The 17185-nt window shown below is 46.0% G+C and overlaps 1 protein-coding gene across 3 annotated transcripts in view; it reads right to left on the bottom strand.

The window, feature by feature from the left end:
• INSR (insulin receptor) overlaps positions 1–17185 on the bottom strand; it is a 126074-nt gene that overhangs the window by 30852 nt on the left and 78037 nt on the right. For all 3 annotated transcript variants that reach the window (XM_065874766.1, XM_065874767.1, XM_065874768.1), the window contains exons 3-9: positions 16686–17007; positions 9756–9904; positions 8967–9111; positions 7588–7802; positions 6496–6622; positions 5096–5346; positions 2955–3122 (exon numbers count right to left, since the gene is read on the bottom strand). In XM_065874766.1, coding sequence (XP_065730838.1) covers positions 2955–3122; positions 5096–5346; positions 6496–6622; positions 7588–7802; positions 8967–9111; positions 9756–9904; positions 16686–17007 — 1377 coding nt within the window. The remainder of the gene's footprint in view (positions 1–2954; positions 3123–5095; positions 5347–6495; positions 6623–7587; positions 7803–8966; positions 9112–9755; positions 9905–16685; positions 17008–17185) is intronic.

Here is a 17185-nt window from a genome sequence, read left to right as displayed (position 1 = left end):
CTCTAAAAAAGAAAGAAAGAAAGAAAGAGAAAAAGAAAACATTGCCTATCCTGATGCTGCTGGCAGTTCTAGCTGGCGGTTTCTGTTACAGCTGACAGCTGAGCCAATGACTTTGCTTGCTCTCAAGTTATATAAAGCACCCAAGGAGATAAATCACGTTTACAACCCTCTGCTCAGGCAGGGGATGAGGTCACAGGCATACATATAGCACATGATCTTAGAGCTGGGACAGCGTCCAGAGATTATCTGGCCTCCCGCCCCTTCTCCCCAAAAGGAGGCAGCCAGTGACAAGCTCAGTGACTTGCCCAAAGCCCTACAGCAGGTCAGAGAAGACCTCAGGCTCCCGACCCCAGCCACGTCTCATCAGTGGCCCCAAGGTCTGAGGATACCGGTAACTCAAAACATCTAAAGAAAAATAAATACAGGCCAACCAATCAACAACAACAAGACAACTAAGGGATAAATCAGGAGCTGGGGATGAACATACACACACTATTGTATATAAGATAGATGACCAACAAGGATCTACTGTATAGCGCAGGGAATTGTACTCAGTACCCTGTGATAACCTATATGAGAAAAGACTCTGAAAAAGAATGAATCTAGGTATATGTATAACTTAATCCCTTTGCTGTACACCTGAAACTAACAAAACATTGTAAATCAACTATACTCCAATAAAATTTTTTAAAAATAAAAATACAAAAGAGTCTAGGGATTGGGGGAAAAATACTTTATATAGACTCAAACAAAACAAAATAACTAAAGAAAAAAAAAAGACTTCCGTTTCTCCAGTTTGATGGGCTTTTTTAAAACCCACTTTTAAAATAATCTTAAACTAATTTATACACACTAGTTTGAGGCTTCAAATATTTTTCCCTTTTCCTGTAGATGGATGGAAGCCCATTAAGTAAATGAGATTAAAGACTGGAAAAAAATGTGTCATTAGTATAAATTTTGAATGGAAAGCCCAGGAGGGAAGAGATGATCACTCTTTGCTTTCTCTGGTCCTTACAACTTAAGGGTCTAAAATTAGGGGCGAAAATTCTTCCCTGACTTTGCCAATCACCACTCCACACATCGGCTGTGTTTCTAACTTCGGAGGGAAGTCTTGCGTGGGTTAACACAGCTACACCCCTACCAGGGGAGGTGGATAAGGAAGGGAAGGAGGAGAAAATTCCAGAGGGAAATGATGCCAAGACATGGGGAGTGTCTGTTTTTGACAGGAGTCTTCAGAGCGTGTCCTCACGCTGTGATGTTTAGAAATGCGAACAGGCAGGCAGACCTCCTCCTCTTATTGTGTTTTTCTTACAAATGGAAAGTTTGTGGCAACCCTGCGTTAAACAAGTCTATTAGTGCCATTTTCCCAACAGCGTTTGCTCACTTCGTATGTCTGTGTCACGCTTTGGTAATTCTCACAATATTCCAAACTTCTTCATTTTTATTATATTTGTTATGGTGATCTGTGATCAGTGATCTTGGATGTTACTATTGTAATTGGGCTTTTTTTTTTTTTAGCAATAAAGTATTCTTTAATTAAGGTATGTGCATTGTTTGGGTTGTTTTTTTTTTTAGTCTAGATTTCTTCTTTGTTAAATTTTTATTGAAATAGAGTTGATTTACAATGTTGTGTCAGTTTCAGGTGTACAGCAAACTGATTCAGTATTTTCTTTTCAGATTCTTTTCCATTACAGGTTATTACAAGACACTGAGTATAGTTCCCTGTGCTATACACTAGGTCCCTGTTGGTTACGTTACCTATTTTATATACAGCAGTCTGTATATATATATATATATTTTTTTTTTTTTTTTTTTGCGGTACACGGGCCACGGGCCTCTCACTGTTGTGGCCTCTCGCGTTGCGGAACACAGGCTCCGGACATGGCAGGCTCAGCGGCCATGGCTCACGGGCCCAGCCGCTCTGCGCATGTGGGATCTTCCCGGACCGGGGCACGAACCCGTGTCCCCTGCATCGGCAGGCGGACTCTCAACCACTGCGCCACCAGGGAAGCCCTGTATATTTTTAATCATTTTTTAATTGGTGTATAATTGCTTTACAAAGTTGTGTTAGCTTCTGCTGTACAATTAAGTGAATCAGCTCTATGTATATCTATATCCCCTCCCTCTTGGACCTCCCTCCCACCCTCCCCGCCATCCCACCCACCTAGGTCATCACAGGGCATGAGCTTCCTATGAGCTTCCTATGCTTCACAGCACGTTCCCACGAGCTATCTATTTTATGCATGGTAGTGTATATGTGTCAATCTTAATCTCCCAATTCGTCCCACTCTCCGCTTCCCCTCTGTGTCCGCATGTCTGTTCTCTACGTCTACATCTCTATTCCTGCCCTGCAAATAGGTTCATCTGCGTGATTTTTCTAGATTCCACATATAGGCCAGAAAGAGAAATACAGTAATATGTATATTTTAAGTATATTTTTTCTTAAACATTATGCTATCGCACACTTACAGTATAGTGTGGGCATAACTTTTATAGGCACTGGAAACCGAAAAACAACTCACATGACTCAGTTTATTGCAATATTCGCTTCCTTGCGGGAGGCCTTGCGCCGTATCTCTGAGGTCTGCCTGTATGTGTGTTTTCGTCAGAGATAAAACGGAGTGTGTGTACCCATATGCACACGCTGGGAAGCAGAAGGGGAGAGATGCTTCCCCAAAAGGAGAACAAAGTGGATCAGATGTTATACACACTACTATGTATAAAATAGATAACAAGAACCTACTGTAGAGCACAGGGAACTCCACTCAGCATTTTGTAATAACCTATAAGGGAAAAGAATCTGAAAAAGACTCTATGTGCGTAAGGGAATCACCGCGTTATACACCTGAAACTAACACAACGGTTTAAATCAACTATACTTCAATTTAAAAAAAATGTAAAAAAAAAAACTTGAAAAAGAAACAGGCCCCTCCCCCGCCTCTGCCGGCACTCACCTTTGAGGCAGTAATCTAATTCATACAGCTCACCGTCTTCCTCCTGTCTCTCCCAGAATACCAAGTAGTGTGTGATGTTGCCATTGGGGTCAGAGGGAGGCTTCCACTTCAGAATAATCTGGGACGAAGAATTAGACACCGAGATGGGATCCAGGGGGACAGAAGGATCTGCCAAGGAGAAAGGAGACAGGTCCGCTGTGAGGAGGAGGAGGAGGAGGAGGGTGCAAGCCATCGGGTGGGCATGAGGGGGAAAACCCAAGTTCGAGAAATCACGAGGATGTTCTCTGCAGTGTTATTTAACACCAGAGAAAACCGGCAACACGTGCAATGCTTGCCCAGTGAAAGCATGGGTTACAAAATTACAATCCATGGGTAGGACAGACTATGTAGATTTCATGTTCCACCATTTCTGCAACAAACATTTACGGCAGCAGTCCCCCACCTTTTTGACACCAGGGTTCAGTTTCGTTGGAGACAATTTTTCCACGGACTGGAGGCGGGGACGGTTTCAGGATGACTCAAGCACGTTACAGCACTTTATTTCTATTATTATTACATTGTAATATATAATGAAATAATTACACAACTCACCAGAACGCAGAAACAGTGGGAGCCCTGAGCTTGTTTTCCTGCAACTAGATGGTCCCATCTGGGGGTGATGGGAGACAGTGACACCCGACGTGTGTTGCTTACGTCCAGTCTACTCTGTAAAATGCAGCTTAAGTGTCACTTGCCACTCACTGATGGAGTTTTGACAGGAGTCTGCAAGCAGTTGATTTATTATGGTCTCTGTGCAGTCAGACCTCTCTGCTAATGATGATCTGTATTTGCAGCTGCTCCCCAGCGCTAGCGTCACCACCTCAGCTCCACCTCAGACCATGAGGCATTAGATTCTCACAAGGAGCGGGCAACCCAGATCCCTCGAGTGCACAGTTCAGAGTAGGGCTCACGCTCGTATGAGAATCTAATGCCACCGCTGATCTGACAGGAGGCGGAGCTCAGATGGTAACGTGAGGGATGGGGAGCGGCTGTAAATACAGATGAAGCTTTCCTAACAGGCGGCAGACTGGTACCAGTCTGTGGTCCAGAGGTCGGGGACCCCTGATTTACAGAGCTCCAATGACGTGCCAAGCTTTCTCTGTTCTGGGCACTGAAAAGGCGCTGGGGAAAAGGAGAATCGTGGGAATAGACAAAGCCACATCTGCTGGTTAACATTAGCCCCAACTGAACCCAGTCCTGGGGCAAATTTCGGCAGTGGGATGCCATTCAATCTTATCCCTGAGCTGGCAGCCCATCTAACATTCCCCCCAAAGGCACCCCCTTTGGGCTCCACAAAAGCTCCCCCTCGAGAACGGACGTGGCTGAGGGAGTCGGTGAGGGGTGGGAGTGGGGTGTCTCAAGGCAGAGGACACAGTGTGTACAAAAGCCTGGAAGCTGGAAGTTTCCAGAAACTATAAGTCCTGCTGGAGGTATTGCTGGAGGATACAGGATGAGAGGGCAGTAGTCAATAAAGTTGGGGCTGGTTCATAAAGTTTGGACTCGATCCTACCGGACAGGATTTCTCAACGACTGACTTGCGGGGGCTAGATAATTCTTTGCCGGGGGGGGGGGCGGCGCTGTCCTGTGCATGTGATACGTTGAGCAGCATCCCTGGTCCCCAACCCCGCCTCCCCAGTCATGCCAACCAAAAATATCTCCAGGTATCACCAAATGTCTCCTATCCCAGTGGTTGGATAGGGCTTATGCTTTATGAAAATACAACTAAATTGCTATGAAATACTCGTCAAAAAATGGAGATGGGGGAAAAGGCATAGTGATGAAACAAAAATGGCAAAATATTGATCATTGTTGAAGCCGAGAGATGGTTACAGGGTGGCGGTGGGGGGAATCTTTTTTTTTTTTTTCCTATTTTTGTAAATATTTGAAAATTTTCCATAATGGGAAGAAGAAATGTATGTTCCCCTCTGATGTCTTGTTGCTACTGCCTGATCTTCTGAAATTATAAACCTCAGTGCCCGGCTCTTTTAGAAGCCAATAACCATGCAAAAAAAAAAGGCATTTCATAGGACATCACCGGGTCAGCCTGTTAAATGCAAGACGTCTGACTCACGCACAAATTCATATCCACAAGAAATGCTTACTAGTGGCATCTGTCTGGACATAGATGATGTCGCTTTTGGCCCCATATGTGCGGCGTTCATCAGAAAAGGTGACCAAGGTCTTGACAAAGATGGCGTACTGGGTCCAGGGCTTGAGACCGCGCATTAGCCACCCGGGGTGGTTCTGCGACTTGGGGTCGTTGGACCTCATAGGCGGGTCGATATCCACCACGGTCCAGCTGTTGGAGCCGCATGCATCCTGCCCATCAAATTCCGTCACGTTCTGATAAGGGCTTTCAAGACGAAATAGGAAAAGTCGATTACCATCTCTCAACTATAGCTCTAAAGACCAAAGAGATGTGGCCGGGCGAAGTTACCTCCTACAGGCTTGCACCCTGTTCACCAATAATCTTCTACCACGAGGAAAAAAGACACAGGAATAGCCAAAGAGAAAGGGACCGCTTCCCTTATGCCTCAGTTTCCCAACAATAATAATAACAGTGATCAGGATGATGATACTAACTACCAGTTATTGATGAGATTCCACAAGAGGATGTGTGTTGACTTCTCCACACACAGCCTGACACACAGCAAATTTTGAGGGATGGGGACTTCCCTAGTGGTCCAGTGGTTCAGAATCCTCCTTCCAACGCAGAGGACACGGGTTCAATCCCTGGTTGGGGAACTAAGATCCCACGTGCCGCGGGGCAACTCAGCCCACACACTCTACAGCCTGTGGGCCACAACTAGGGAGCCTGGGCACCGCAACTAGAGAGAATCCCATGTGCCACAACTAAGACCCTATGTAGGCAAATAAATAAATAAGTAAATAAATACTTTTAAAAATCTTGAGGGATGGAACAATTATTCCTATTAACACAATCACCACTTCCATTGTCTTCCTTTTAAATTTCAGCAGTCAGATACTCAAAACGACTAGGTGTTATTGAAAGGCGACAGAGTTTCAGTGTGAGATGATGAATAAACTGTGGAGAGGGATGGTGATGATGGTCACACAATGTCATGAATGTACTTAATGTCACTGAGTGGTACACTTAAACATCATTAAGATGGTCAATCTCATGTATGTTTTATCACAATTCTTCAAATGTTGGAAAAAACACAAAATAGATAAAAAAAATAAACTTTAAGACACCTACTAAGTAGACTAAGTGACTTTTTGTTGAGGATGTCTGGTGAGATGTACATATAAGAAGCAAAACGGAATATTGCCCAATCGGGACCTCCAAAAGAAACCTGCCTGCTTCGGTTTCTGGCTTTTGACAATAGGGAATGTTATTGACGTCATACACCATCAACTGGTGAGATCTGACCAAGGAACCTATGATATTTATTCCACAAGTAAGGAGATAGAAAGGAACCTCAGAGGGGAGCCTCTGAGAGCATACACAACAAACACGCCTCTTTATCCCTCTACTTACGCCTCTTTGTAGAAGAGCATGAATCCCAGAAGGTCTCGGAAGTCGGGGGGCCAATACGGCTCCCATTTCAGCAAGATCTTGTCATAAGATGTCCGAATGTAAGAAAATTTAAGTAATTCATTTTCACCTAGAAAGGTTAAAAAAAAAAAAAAAACCAGTATCAGAATTAAATAATTTATTTCAACCCAAAGCAGATGATCCCATATTTCCAAGAGTATCCACGAGAAGGAAGATGGCAACCTGCTGTTCCTCTGAGAGGTCTTATTTCCACATGCCCCTCCTGTGTTCAGAGTCAAGAACAGGTCATGCAAGTTGGCCCTGACCGCAAGTCAGGTACTTGGCCAGACGTGCTCCACCAAAGAACCACGGTCGGCACCAACAGAAGGACAAGTGGCTAATCGCTACTGGAAAAAGGGACTTTCAAGAATAGCATTTATCCTGACACAATTCTGTCATGCGTGTGAATTTTCATGCCCGACGTCAGAACACATAACTCCAGTGCAAATGGACGCATGCCAAGTGGGTTTAGGGAGCATGCAGTTCATCGTACCTTGGAGTGACAATTCCTTGGAAGGACAATGCCTTGGAGAGAGTAATTCCCTCTGCCTAGATTGCAAGCCCTCCCTTAAGCTCCACCCCTTAAGTTCCAACCTTGCTCTCTCCCTCCCCTGAATTCTCACAGCTTCTGCCATAAGGAACCAACTTCGCATGAGGGCATTATGGAAGCCTTGACACCTCAATGCTTCAAGAGAAAACCTGTCAGAGGAGGGCAGTCAGCTGACAGTCTCCAGCTGTAGCAACTGTAGACCCTGCTGTAGCATTTGAGCCAAGGCCATATGTAAGATAAGTGACATTCATTCATTCATTCACTCAATGTTTATGTGGCATCTTCCAGTATCAGGCACTGTGTTTAATATTTGGCAAAGAGATAACATGTACATTCTTCCTCAGTATTTCAGAGAGCCTGTCACACACATAGTTGTTTTAGCTCCTTGGGGGGAAGTGACACTCCCCTGGGGGCCAGTGTGGTGGGGGTGGGGGAGGGCAGCCACGTTATCTGGTCCGTGGAAGGACAAGGGCATCACCACTTACAGGACGCCTGGTCCCCATTGGTCTTCAGGGCAATGTCGTTTCTCTCCTGGCGCCCCTTCGTTCCTGAAACTTCCTCCATCTTGTGAATTTCTGACAAGCAGAGTTTGGGATTATAGTGGAAGAAGAGTTTCCCCTGAGTGATGGTGAGGTTGTGTTTGCTCCAGTCCCACAGCTGCCTTAGGTTCTGGTTGTCCAAGGCATAGAAAGAGTAGTTCCTATGGAAACACACACATGCCTAATCATTCATCAGCTTGTCGTCTCCAACTCCAAGATGGCGGGGCCACGGCTGGAGTTGATCTTGTTCAGTGCTCCGTCCCCAGTCCTAACCACTTGCTTGACACACACTCATTACACGTTGAAAGGAGGGTTAGAGGGACAGGGGAAGTTGAGGAAGTCTTCAGGGCCAGGAAGGTATGTGAGATCAGTCTTGTGGGGAAGGAGGGTAAGACTGTGATGGATTGAGATATGGGTTTTGAAAAGGGGAAAGACTGAAGACACAGAGGCACGTCAACTGGGCCCAGGGAAGAGCAAAGTGGCCTGTTCTGGCCAACAGGTGACGGGCAAGACCAAAGAGATGCCATGGGCCAAACCCTCTAGTATACTGCATGCCAGACCGAGACCAAGAATATGTGGCCTTCCTTGGTAGGCAGAGGGGGACCACTGAAGGTTTTATAACAACTCAGTAACTCGATTAGACCTGTGTCTTAGAACTATGAGTGGGCCAGCAGTACATGATGAATGGGAAAAGGGCAGCACCTAGATCTGTGTTATCCAACACTGAAACCACCAGCCACATCTGGCTAGTAAGCTGAAATTTGGCCATTCTGAACTGTACCAGAAGTAAAAAAAACCACAGATTTCAATGACTTTGCATTAAAAAAAAAGGATGTAAAAGATCTTCTTTATAATTTTTTGTATTGAGTCCATGTCAAAATAACAGCTTCAATGTAATGGGTTCAGTAAAATACATTATTAAAATCCATTTCACCTATGTCTTTTAAAGTGTTTTAAATGTGGCTACTAGAACATTTAAAGTCTCATATGTGACCTGTATTATATTTCTGTTGGATGGCCCTGGTAGTTCTAGAACCAGCAAGAAAGTCATTGGAATAATCCAAATGAACACTCCAAATGAAAGATTCGGCAAAAAGATAGTTTTATGGCTAAATAATATTCCACTGTATATATATATATATATATATATGTATACACACACACACACACACACACACACACATATACACCACATTTCCTTTATCCATGCAACCATCAGTGGACACTTAAGTTGTTTTCATGTCTTGGCAAAAAAACCTAAGTTTCTCTACAATAACTCACAAACTTCCTAATGAGCCCACAGATACAGCAGCAGGCCCACATACCCGATTTCCAAGGTCTCCCCTCGAATCAGACGTAACTTCCGGAAGAAGGAAAGCGACACCAGGGCATATGATCGGCGGATTTTCAGATACCCTGAAATTTCTTCAATGAGTCCAAGGTTGGCCTCTAGCTCAGCTGCCAGGTTGTCTAGGGAAAGGAGAGAATGAACATCCAGTGGGCTTCTACCAAAATATTTTAACCTTTCCAGAATTCCCCAGAGTGAAGAGTTAACCTACAGGCTGAAAATGATTTTCAGGAGCCCTGCTCAAAATACATCTACAAGGCAGAGTAGTTATGACAGAGATTGTCCTGCCTGCAAATTTGAATATATTTATTACATTAAGATGCCAACCCTTGCTCCCTCCATCACCCTGCTTTGCTTGCCTTCATAGCATGAACCCCTGCCTGGGTTTACATTATACGTTAATTTGTTTATTTGCAATATCCACCACGCACGGACTTTGCCTTGTTCACTGTGAGTATTCAATAAATGTTCGCTAAATAAATAAACAGAGAAATGCCTTTTTGCCTGTGACAGAATTTCTGGAGACATGGTCCCCAGACCTGCAAAAGAGGGCATGTTGCCTGCTTGTTAAAAATGCAAATTCTTGATGTCCCAACTCCCAGCTTTGAAAATCAGAATCTCGGGGGGAGTGAGGCCAGGACTGAGCTGTGAACTCCACCAGGTTTGGAAACAGATTCCTTGCATGAGTCTCTGGACTGTTTTCCTTCCGTGCTCGCAGGGAGAGTGGATCCCAGCAGACAGCAACCCCTCCCCCCAGAGCACTCACTGCCCCCTCGAATGTTGATGATTAAGCTTCCGTTAATGATGGTGCAGCCTCGGAGCTCCTGGGCAGATGTCACTGAGTCAATGGTCTTCTCGCCTTCCAGGAGGTGGCACACCTTGGGACAGGGGCCCAGGCATGGAGTACACATCAAGCTGCAGAAAGAGTGGAGAGAGAGAGAGGTCAGGGCACACAGGACCACACACACACACACACACACACACACACACACACACACACACACAGAGCAGACAGTGTGTTGCACAGGGTCCCAAGTGACCATAAGGCAGGATGCTTTATCCACAGAGCTGGTGACATTTGGGACCGGAGAATTCTCTGTTGTGGGAGGCTGTCCAAACATTGTCCCCTGGGGGATGGAAGGGCAAATCACCCCCAGGTAAGAACAACTGCCTAAAGTGATAGGTTTAGGGTGTTTCTCCAGGGTGGCAGGTCCTACAGCATTACCCCAAGGTCAGGAGACTCATGCTTTTACTCCAAAATGATGGGGCTCCTGCCTTACCCCAAAGCGATAGGATTCACACTGTACCCCATGGAGAATCACCTTCTACCCTGTGGAGACAGGACTCATGCCATTACATGGAACTGATGGGACTCCCGGCATTACCATGGTGACGGGAATGATGCAGAGCTCATGGACCTTACGTAGAACTCATTTTGCCACTATTCGAAAGTGGCTGAGCTGATGCTGCTACCCCAACTGGTGGAACTTAGGCTGCTCCTGCAAGGTGATGGGATGTTTGCTGTTCTGTGTGGGGTCTGACGTGACCAGACAACTATATAGGATGTGACGACACAACCTACGGGCTACAGCACAACCTCACATTTGATAGTGGGTAACTGGAGGCAGACTTTGGCTTTGCCTTCCTGCAGCCTGATGTCCTCAAATTTATAGCCCCCAGGAGTCCTTTGGGAATCAGCCCTCCTCTACGCAGTGCCTCTGAGGTCAGTTCTTGGCTGGCACAGCCCTCCTAGGTCCAAGCAGGACACAGGATCCAGGGCAGGCTGAGCACAATCTTCCATCCCGCTGGGAATTCAGAGGTGGGCACACCCCCAAGCCAACCCAGTGAGGGTTTTGCTAGAACTTTCTGGAAGGAAAAATTGTTTTCCTTCTGCAGTATCTAAGAGGGTATGGCTATATTGCTAGCATGGAGCAAGGGACAAGGGAGAGGCTGCTGCCTGAGACCAAAACTAACAGAGACAGAAATAAAGCTGAGGATGGAAAGAAACAGATCATATACGTCCCTTGAGCTCCTGGATACAGCTGCACCTAAAGCGATTCCCTGAACTTTTTGGTTACAGTCATCAGTAAACTCCTTTAATCTTGCTTGAGCCAGTTTGAATTGGGGTTCTGTCGTATGAAACCTCAAGATTCCCAACTGTTACGTTCTCAAGGTCTGTGTCCTCATCTGTGAAACGGAGGCAATCTTCACGGGGCAGGTAGTGATAAGGACTGAATGATATATACCACCTAAAGCACTCAGCACATAGGAACTAAAAATCGTTGGTCCATTGCTATGATGATCACTTTTTATTAGTGGTATCATTGTTGCTACGGTTGTAAATGACAACAGTGATTGTTGTTACCACACCCCTGCATATTCGATTCTTCAGAAAGATCTTGGTCACGGGTGACCACTTAGAGGGGTGGGATAGGGAGGATGGGAGGGAGATGCAAGAGGGAGGAGATATGGGGATATATGTATAGCTGATTCACTTTGTTATACAGCAGAAACTAACACACCATTGTAAAACAATTATATTCCAATAAAGATGTTAAAAAAAAAAAAAAGAAAGAAAATTGAAAGAACAGAAAAACAAAAAAGAACACATCTGGTCTTTGTCCCAGGTCCTGGTGCAGAGCTTCAAAAGCCCTTGGAATTTCCTAAGTTATAGGAGCATCTTTGTTGTGCTAATGAGGTGACTTGTAGGGGCTGGTCACCAGAAAGACCAAATATGTGATTTGGAGGGTTGCATCAACCACTTGACCTCCAGAGAGAGAAGTGGGGCTGGAGATGGAGTTCAAACCCACAGCCAATGATTCAACCAATAACACCTATGTAGTAAAACCCAAAGGAAAACTCTGGACACCAACTCGGTCCATTTTTCTGGCTGGTGAACACACAGCTATGCTGGAAGGGTGATATCTCTGATTCCATGAGGGGATAGGAGCCCTGCGTCTGGAACTCTCCCAGCCTCTGTTCATCCATAATAATAAAGCTGTAATTGTAATTGTAATTGCAATTGTAAGACTGACATGAAGCTTTCTGACAGCTGAGGCATCTATTTCAAAAGACATCTGTCAGGCTTCCATGGTGGCGCAGTGGTTAAGAATCTGCCTGCCGATGCAGGGGACACGGGTTCGTGCCCTGGTCCGGGAGGATCCCACATGCCGCGGAGCGGCTGGGCCCGTGAGCCATGGCCACTGAGCCTGCACGTCCGGAGCCTGTGCTCCGCAATGGGAGAGGCCACAACAGTGAGAGGTCCACGTACCGCAAAAAAAAAAAAAAAAAAAAAAAAAAAGACATCTGTCTTGAGTAAATGTAACACCGGGTCTACGACCCAGCCACTAGCAAAACAACCAGATAAGGAATTAGGCTGCCCCCACCCATGAAGGGGGCTCTTTAAGAAAGCCCTGGGGAACCTAGATAACTGACCACTTGACTGACCCTGCTTCCCCCTTCCTGTGCCCTAATTCCTGCTCTTAAGCTTTAAATTCACCATAGAGTGAACCCATAAAACCCTAGACACCCCACCCTCATACCCTAATAAAAGCAGACCCCCCCAAGGATTCCTCTCTCTCTCTCCCTTCCTCCCTCCCACTCTTTTTCTCCCCTCTCTCCCTCTCCCCACTCCTGCTCCCCACGACTCCACTGTGTGGCCCTCCAGGACCTGTGAGTAACAAATCTTGTTCTTCGAGGTTCCCTGATGGTTTCTCACTGAAGTGCATTCTGGGATCATAACAGGAACCTCAGAGCTGGCCCAGCCATAAATAGGGGCCCCCACGGGAGACTGTCTGTAGAGCTCGCTATGAGTGATACATGCCCAGGTAAGCGCTGCAAGCATCCCTAACCCAAGGTGCTACCATCAATAGGTTTGGACCAACAGAATAGTATAGACTTTTTTTTTTTCAGCTCTGTGAGTTGTCCTAGCAAATTATTGAACCCAGGGGGTTTGTGGGAGCCTCAAAATGTATAGCCAGCCGGGCTTCCCTGGTGGCGCAGTGGTTGAGAGTCCACCTGCCGATGCAGGGGATGCAGGTTCGTGCCCCGGTCCGGGAAGATCCCACATGCCGCGGAGCGGCTGGGCCCGTGAGCCATGGCCGCTGAGCCTGCGTGTCCGGAGCCTGTGCTCTGCAACGGGAGAGGCCACAGCAGTGAGAGGCCCGCGCACCGCAAAAAAAAATAATAATAAAAGAGTAGATAGACCCCGCTTACCTCAACTAGAGGAAAGCCCGCGCGCAGCAATGAAGACCCAACGCAGCCATAAATAAATTAAAAAAAAAAAAAAAAAAAAAATTTATAGCCAGCCAATCAGAAGTGTGGGTGACCTGGGGACCCCCAAATTGTGGCTGGCATGTGAAGTAAAGTTGGTCTGATGGAGAACCAAGGCTTTAACCTGTGGGTCTGATGCCAGGTGGTTGAGGTTGAGCTCTACTGCAGTACACCCAGTTGGTGTCAGAGCAGCTGGGGTGGAAACAGAATAATGATCAAATGTTTGGGTTCTTTTGTTGGTTCTACAAATATTCACTGAGCATTTATCATGTGATAGATGATGCTCTAAGCCAAAGGTAAGCAAACTACAGCCCACAGGCCGAGTCCAGCTGGCCACTGGTTGTTGTAAATAGAGCTATATTGGAACACACCCACAACCAATGGTTTGACTATCATCAATGGCTGCTATCACTCTATAAGGCCAGAGTAGAGTAGCTGCAACCATACAGACCTCAGAGCTGAAAATATTTACTATCTGGCCCTTTGCCAATGGCAGTTATAAACCACAGGCACACAAGAGTGAACAAACGACCTACTTTCCCTGTGGGAAATCCACACGTTCTTTCCAGCCCTTCCCACCAAGAAGTGGAGTCTGCCTTCTCATCCATGGAATCTGGGCTTGGCCATATGAATTGCTTTGGCCAATGGGAGGTTAGCAAATGTGATACAGCAGTGGCTTAAGAAGTACTTACCCAGTAAAGCATGCCCTTCCTGGCTACACATGGAGAGAGGTCCCAACTGCCCATGTAGGATATGAGAGGTTAGCTTGTACCATCTCATCAGAGCTGACCCAGCCCAAGCCAGACAAACCTCCAGTCAATGCACAGACTCATTAGAAATGATAAATGAGTGTTGTTTTAAGTCACTAAGTGCTGGGGTGGTTTGTTACACAGCATAAGCTAGCTGATACACTTGTGAAGCATATGGTCTCGTTGGGGAAAATTAATAAATTGACAATTAAAATATCAGCTGGTGGTAAATAGCATGAAAAGAGTTAAAATGGAGTGTTGGGCCCAAGAGCAACCAGATGGCTAGTTCAGAAAGAAGGTCATACAGGGAAGGAGTCTCTAAAGAAGTGACGTTTAAGCCTGTGACCTGGTTGACAAGGAGAAACCAGCCATGCGAAGATCAAGAGGCAGAGAATTCTCCACACCCTTAACATGCACCCCAAATATCTAATCCTCCTCATCTCACTAAAGAGCACCCCACCAGGTATCTGGGAACGACCATAGACGGTGACGCTTCTTAATGAACCCACATGGGTTCCCAGACCTCTGCTCTAATAATATCAAGAACTACTTCCCAGGGACTTCCCTGGCAGTCCAGTGGTTGGGACTCCACGCTCCCAGTGCAGGGGGTCTGGGTTTGATCCCTCGTCAAGGAACTAGATCCCGCATGATGCAACTAAAAGAGCCGCATGCCACAGCGAAGATCCCGTGTGCCGCAACTGAAGGATCCCGCATGCCGCAACTAAGACCCAGTGCAGCCAAATAAATAAATAAATAAATACATATTAAAAGAAAAAAAAAAAAGAACTAGTTCCCAGATAAGCCAAAAGAATGGAAGAAAACATATCTGGCCCTTTTTAATAACAAACCACATTAGAAAACACGACAGCACTGAAGTCTTTCACAAAATAAAATAAAAGCTTCAGAAGGAAAACAAAAATTTTTTTAACCTACAAAGTACAATACTGCCATGATGGGTCATAATTAACATCCCTCACTATCCCCTCTTTCACTCAGTAAACGTCCCAAGCATCACAGGACAAGCTGTCAATTTCCTGGGGCTTCAATCCTGGGGTCACCGGCATCAGCAAAACATCAAAGGAAGCTGTTCTATTTTTCAGATCTTTGTTATGATCAAAAAAAAAAAAAAAAACTTTAAAGCCAGAGTCTTTTAGTGGAAGATGTTAATATCCATGCTTTATCTCAAATGTGAAAAAAAAAAACCAAATAAATCAAGAGGAATATGATGATTTTCCCAATCTTACTGATAAACTGGCTCCAAAGAAGAAAAAATACCTCTGTCTGGCATGCAAAGGTGATTTATAGAAGCCTATTTTTGGTCAACAAAGCCACTTGATAGGTTTTATCAAAAATGAGTAAAACAAAACATACTGTACTTGCAGGTTTCACAAACACTCAAAGAGAGGCTCCTAGGAACCGGAATAAAGATTGTTTTCCTTCCCACCCTCCCCACTCAGGGAAATAAAATTTCCCACCAGAACCTGCTCACTTGGCTCATTTTCAAGTCTGAAGAGGAAGGTTTTTTACGTATGCAGGTCAGCTCAAGGCCCTTAGACCTACGTCTGTTTCTGATTTGTTTTTGTGTTGTTTTGTGGGTTGGTTTGTTTTTTTCAGACCCTCAACATAAAAATCAGGAAACAGATTTTTAAAACTCAGTTACAGCCCTGAGACACCAAAATAGCTCATCTGAGAAGCTAACAGCATGAACAAAAAGTCTGAGATGTGGGTAGGAAATCTGACTCACCGTCGGGGAGAGAAAACCTTGCTTTTTCTCACCTAAATAGTAGGAAATGGTTTGATGGCATCGTCCTTCAAAAGACAACAAAGCCTTGAGAACAATCTAGAATTGAGTCCTTCTTCCTGGCACTCCAGGTTAATCTCAGGACACCACCCAGATCCAGCTTGGAGAAAACATTTAAAACATCTGAGTTCTGACCTTGGTTGTGAGAGTCAGACAGCTACATCAGTGGGAACAATCGGACCATCTAAAGGGCTGTATACAAAACCAAAACTTCTATTTTCTTTTTTTTTATTATTGTATTTATTTGTTGCTTCTGGCTGCGTTGGGTCTTTGTTGCCGCACACGGGCTTTTCTCTGGTTGCGGTGCGCGGGCTTCTCACTGCGGTGGCTTCTCTTGCTGCGGAGCACGGGCTCTAGGCACACGGGCTTCAGTAACTGTGGCACGCGGGCTTCAGTAGTTGTGGCTCGCGGGCTCAGTAGTGGTGGCTCACGGGCTCTAGAGCGCAGGCTCAGTAGCTGTGGCGCACGGGCTTAGCTGCTCCGCGGCCTGTGGGATCTTCCCGTGTCCCCTGCATTGGCAGGCGGATTCTCAACCACTGTGCCACCAGGGAAGCCCAAGACTTCTATTTTCAATGCTAAGCATAGAAAGCTTTACATTTTCGGTATGCAAGATGCAGAAAATATTTACCCTCTGGCCCTTTGCAAGAGAAAGTTTGTTGACTCCTGTTCCAAAGGCCAGCACCAAAACCAGGAAGCAGAGATGGCATCCGAGACACCCACGCGTGTCACTAATCACCAGCAGCTTCCTCACTCACAGTCAGTTAACTCTAGTTTTCCACACAGTTTTAATAGGCAGCATCACCAACACCAACCCCATGCCCCTTCCCCTCTTTACCGCCTGCCCCCAACCCCGGAACCCGTACCCAGGACTCACTTGCTGGAATTCATCGTGTACCCGGAGGGGCACTCAGGGATGCACTTGTTATTGTGAATGACATACTGGTGGCAGCCCTGCCTCCGAGAGTTCTTGCATTTGTTGTGCAGGTCCTGGCAGAAGCTGAAGTTCACACAGCGCCAGTCTTGGAAGTGGTAGTAGGGGGGCGGGCAGGTCTCCACGCACCTGCCATCCAGGTAGAAGTTGCGACAGGCCACACACTTGGTGGGGTCGTCAGGCTCAGAGCAGTTGCCCAAGCACTCACTGTGGCAACAGAGACCCTCAGCGGTGCAGCCGTGAGACTTACAGATGGTCGGACACACTGGAGAGAGAAAGAAAACAGCTGGTCAGTGGCTTTGCCCGATTCCTGTCTGCACAACAGCGAATCTGGACGAGGAAGTGCAAGCCAAACAAAATAATAACAGTAACAGCTCACTTCTACAGCACTTGCTACGTACCAGGCACAACTATTAACTCATTTCAGCCCCCAAGCCAGTGAC

This window comes from Phocoena phocoena, chromosome 3 (assembly GCF_963924675.1).
Source record: "Phocoena phocoena chromosome 3, mPhoPho1.1, whole genome shotgun sequence".
Lineage (NCBI taxonomy): Eukaryota > Metazoa > Chordata > Mammalia > Artiodactyla > Phocoenidae > Phocoena > Phocoena phocoena.
The sequence above is the reverse complement of the archived record's forward strand: the minus strand, read 5'-3'. Positions and strand labels throughout refer to the sequence as shown.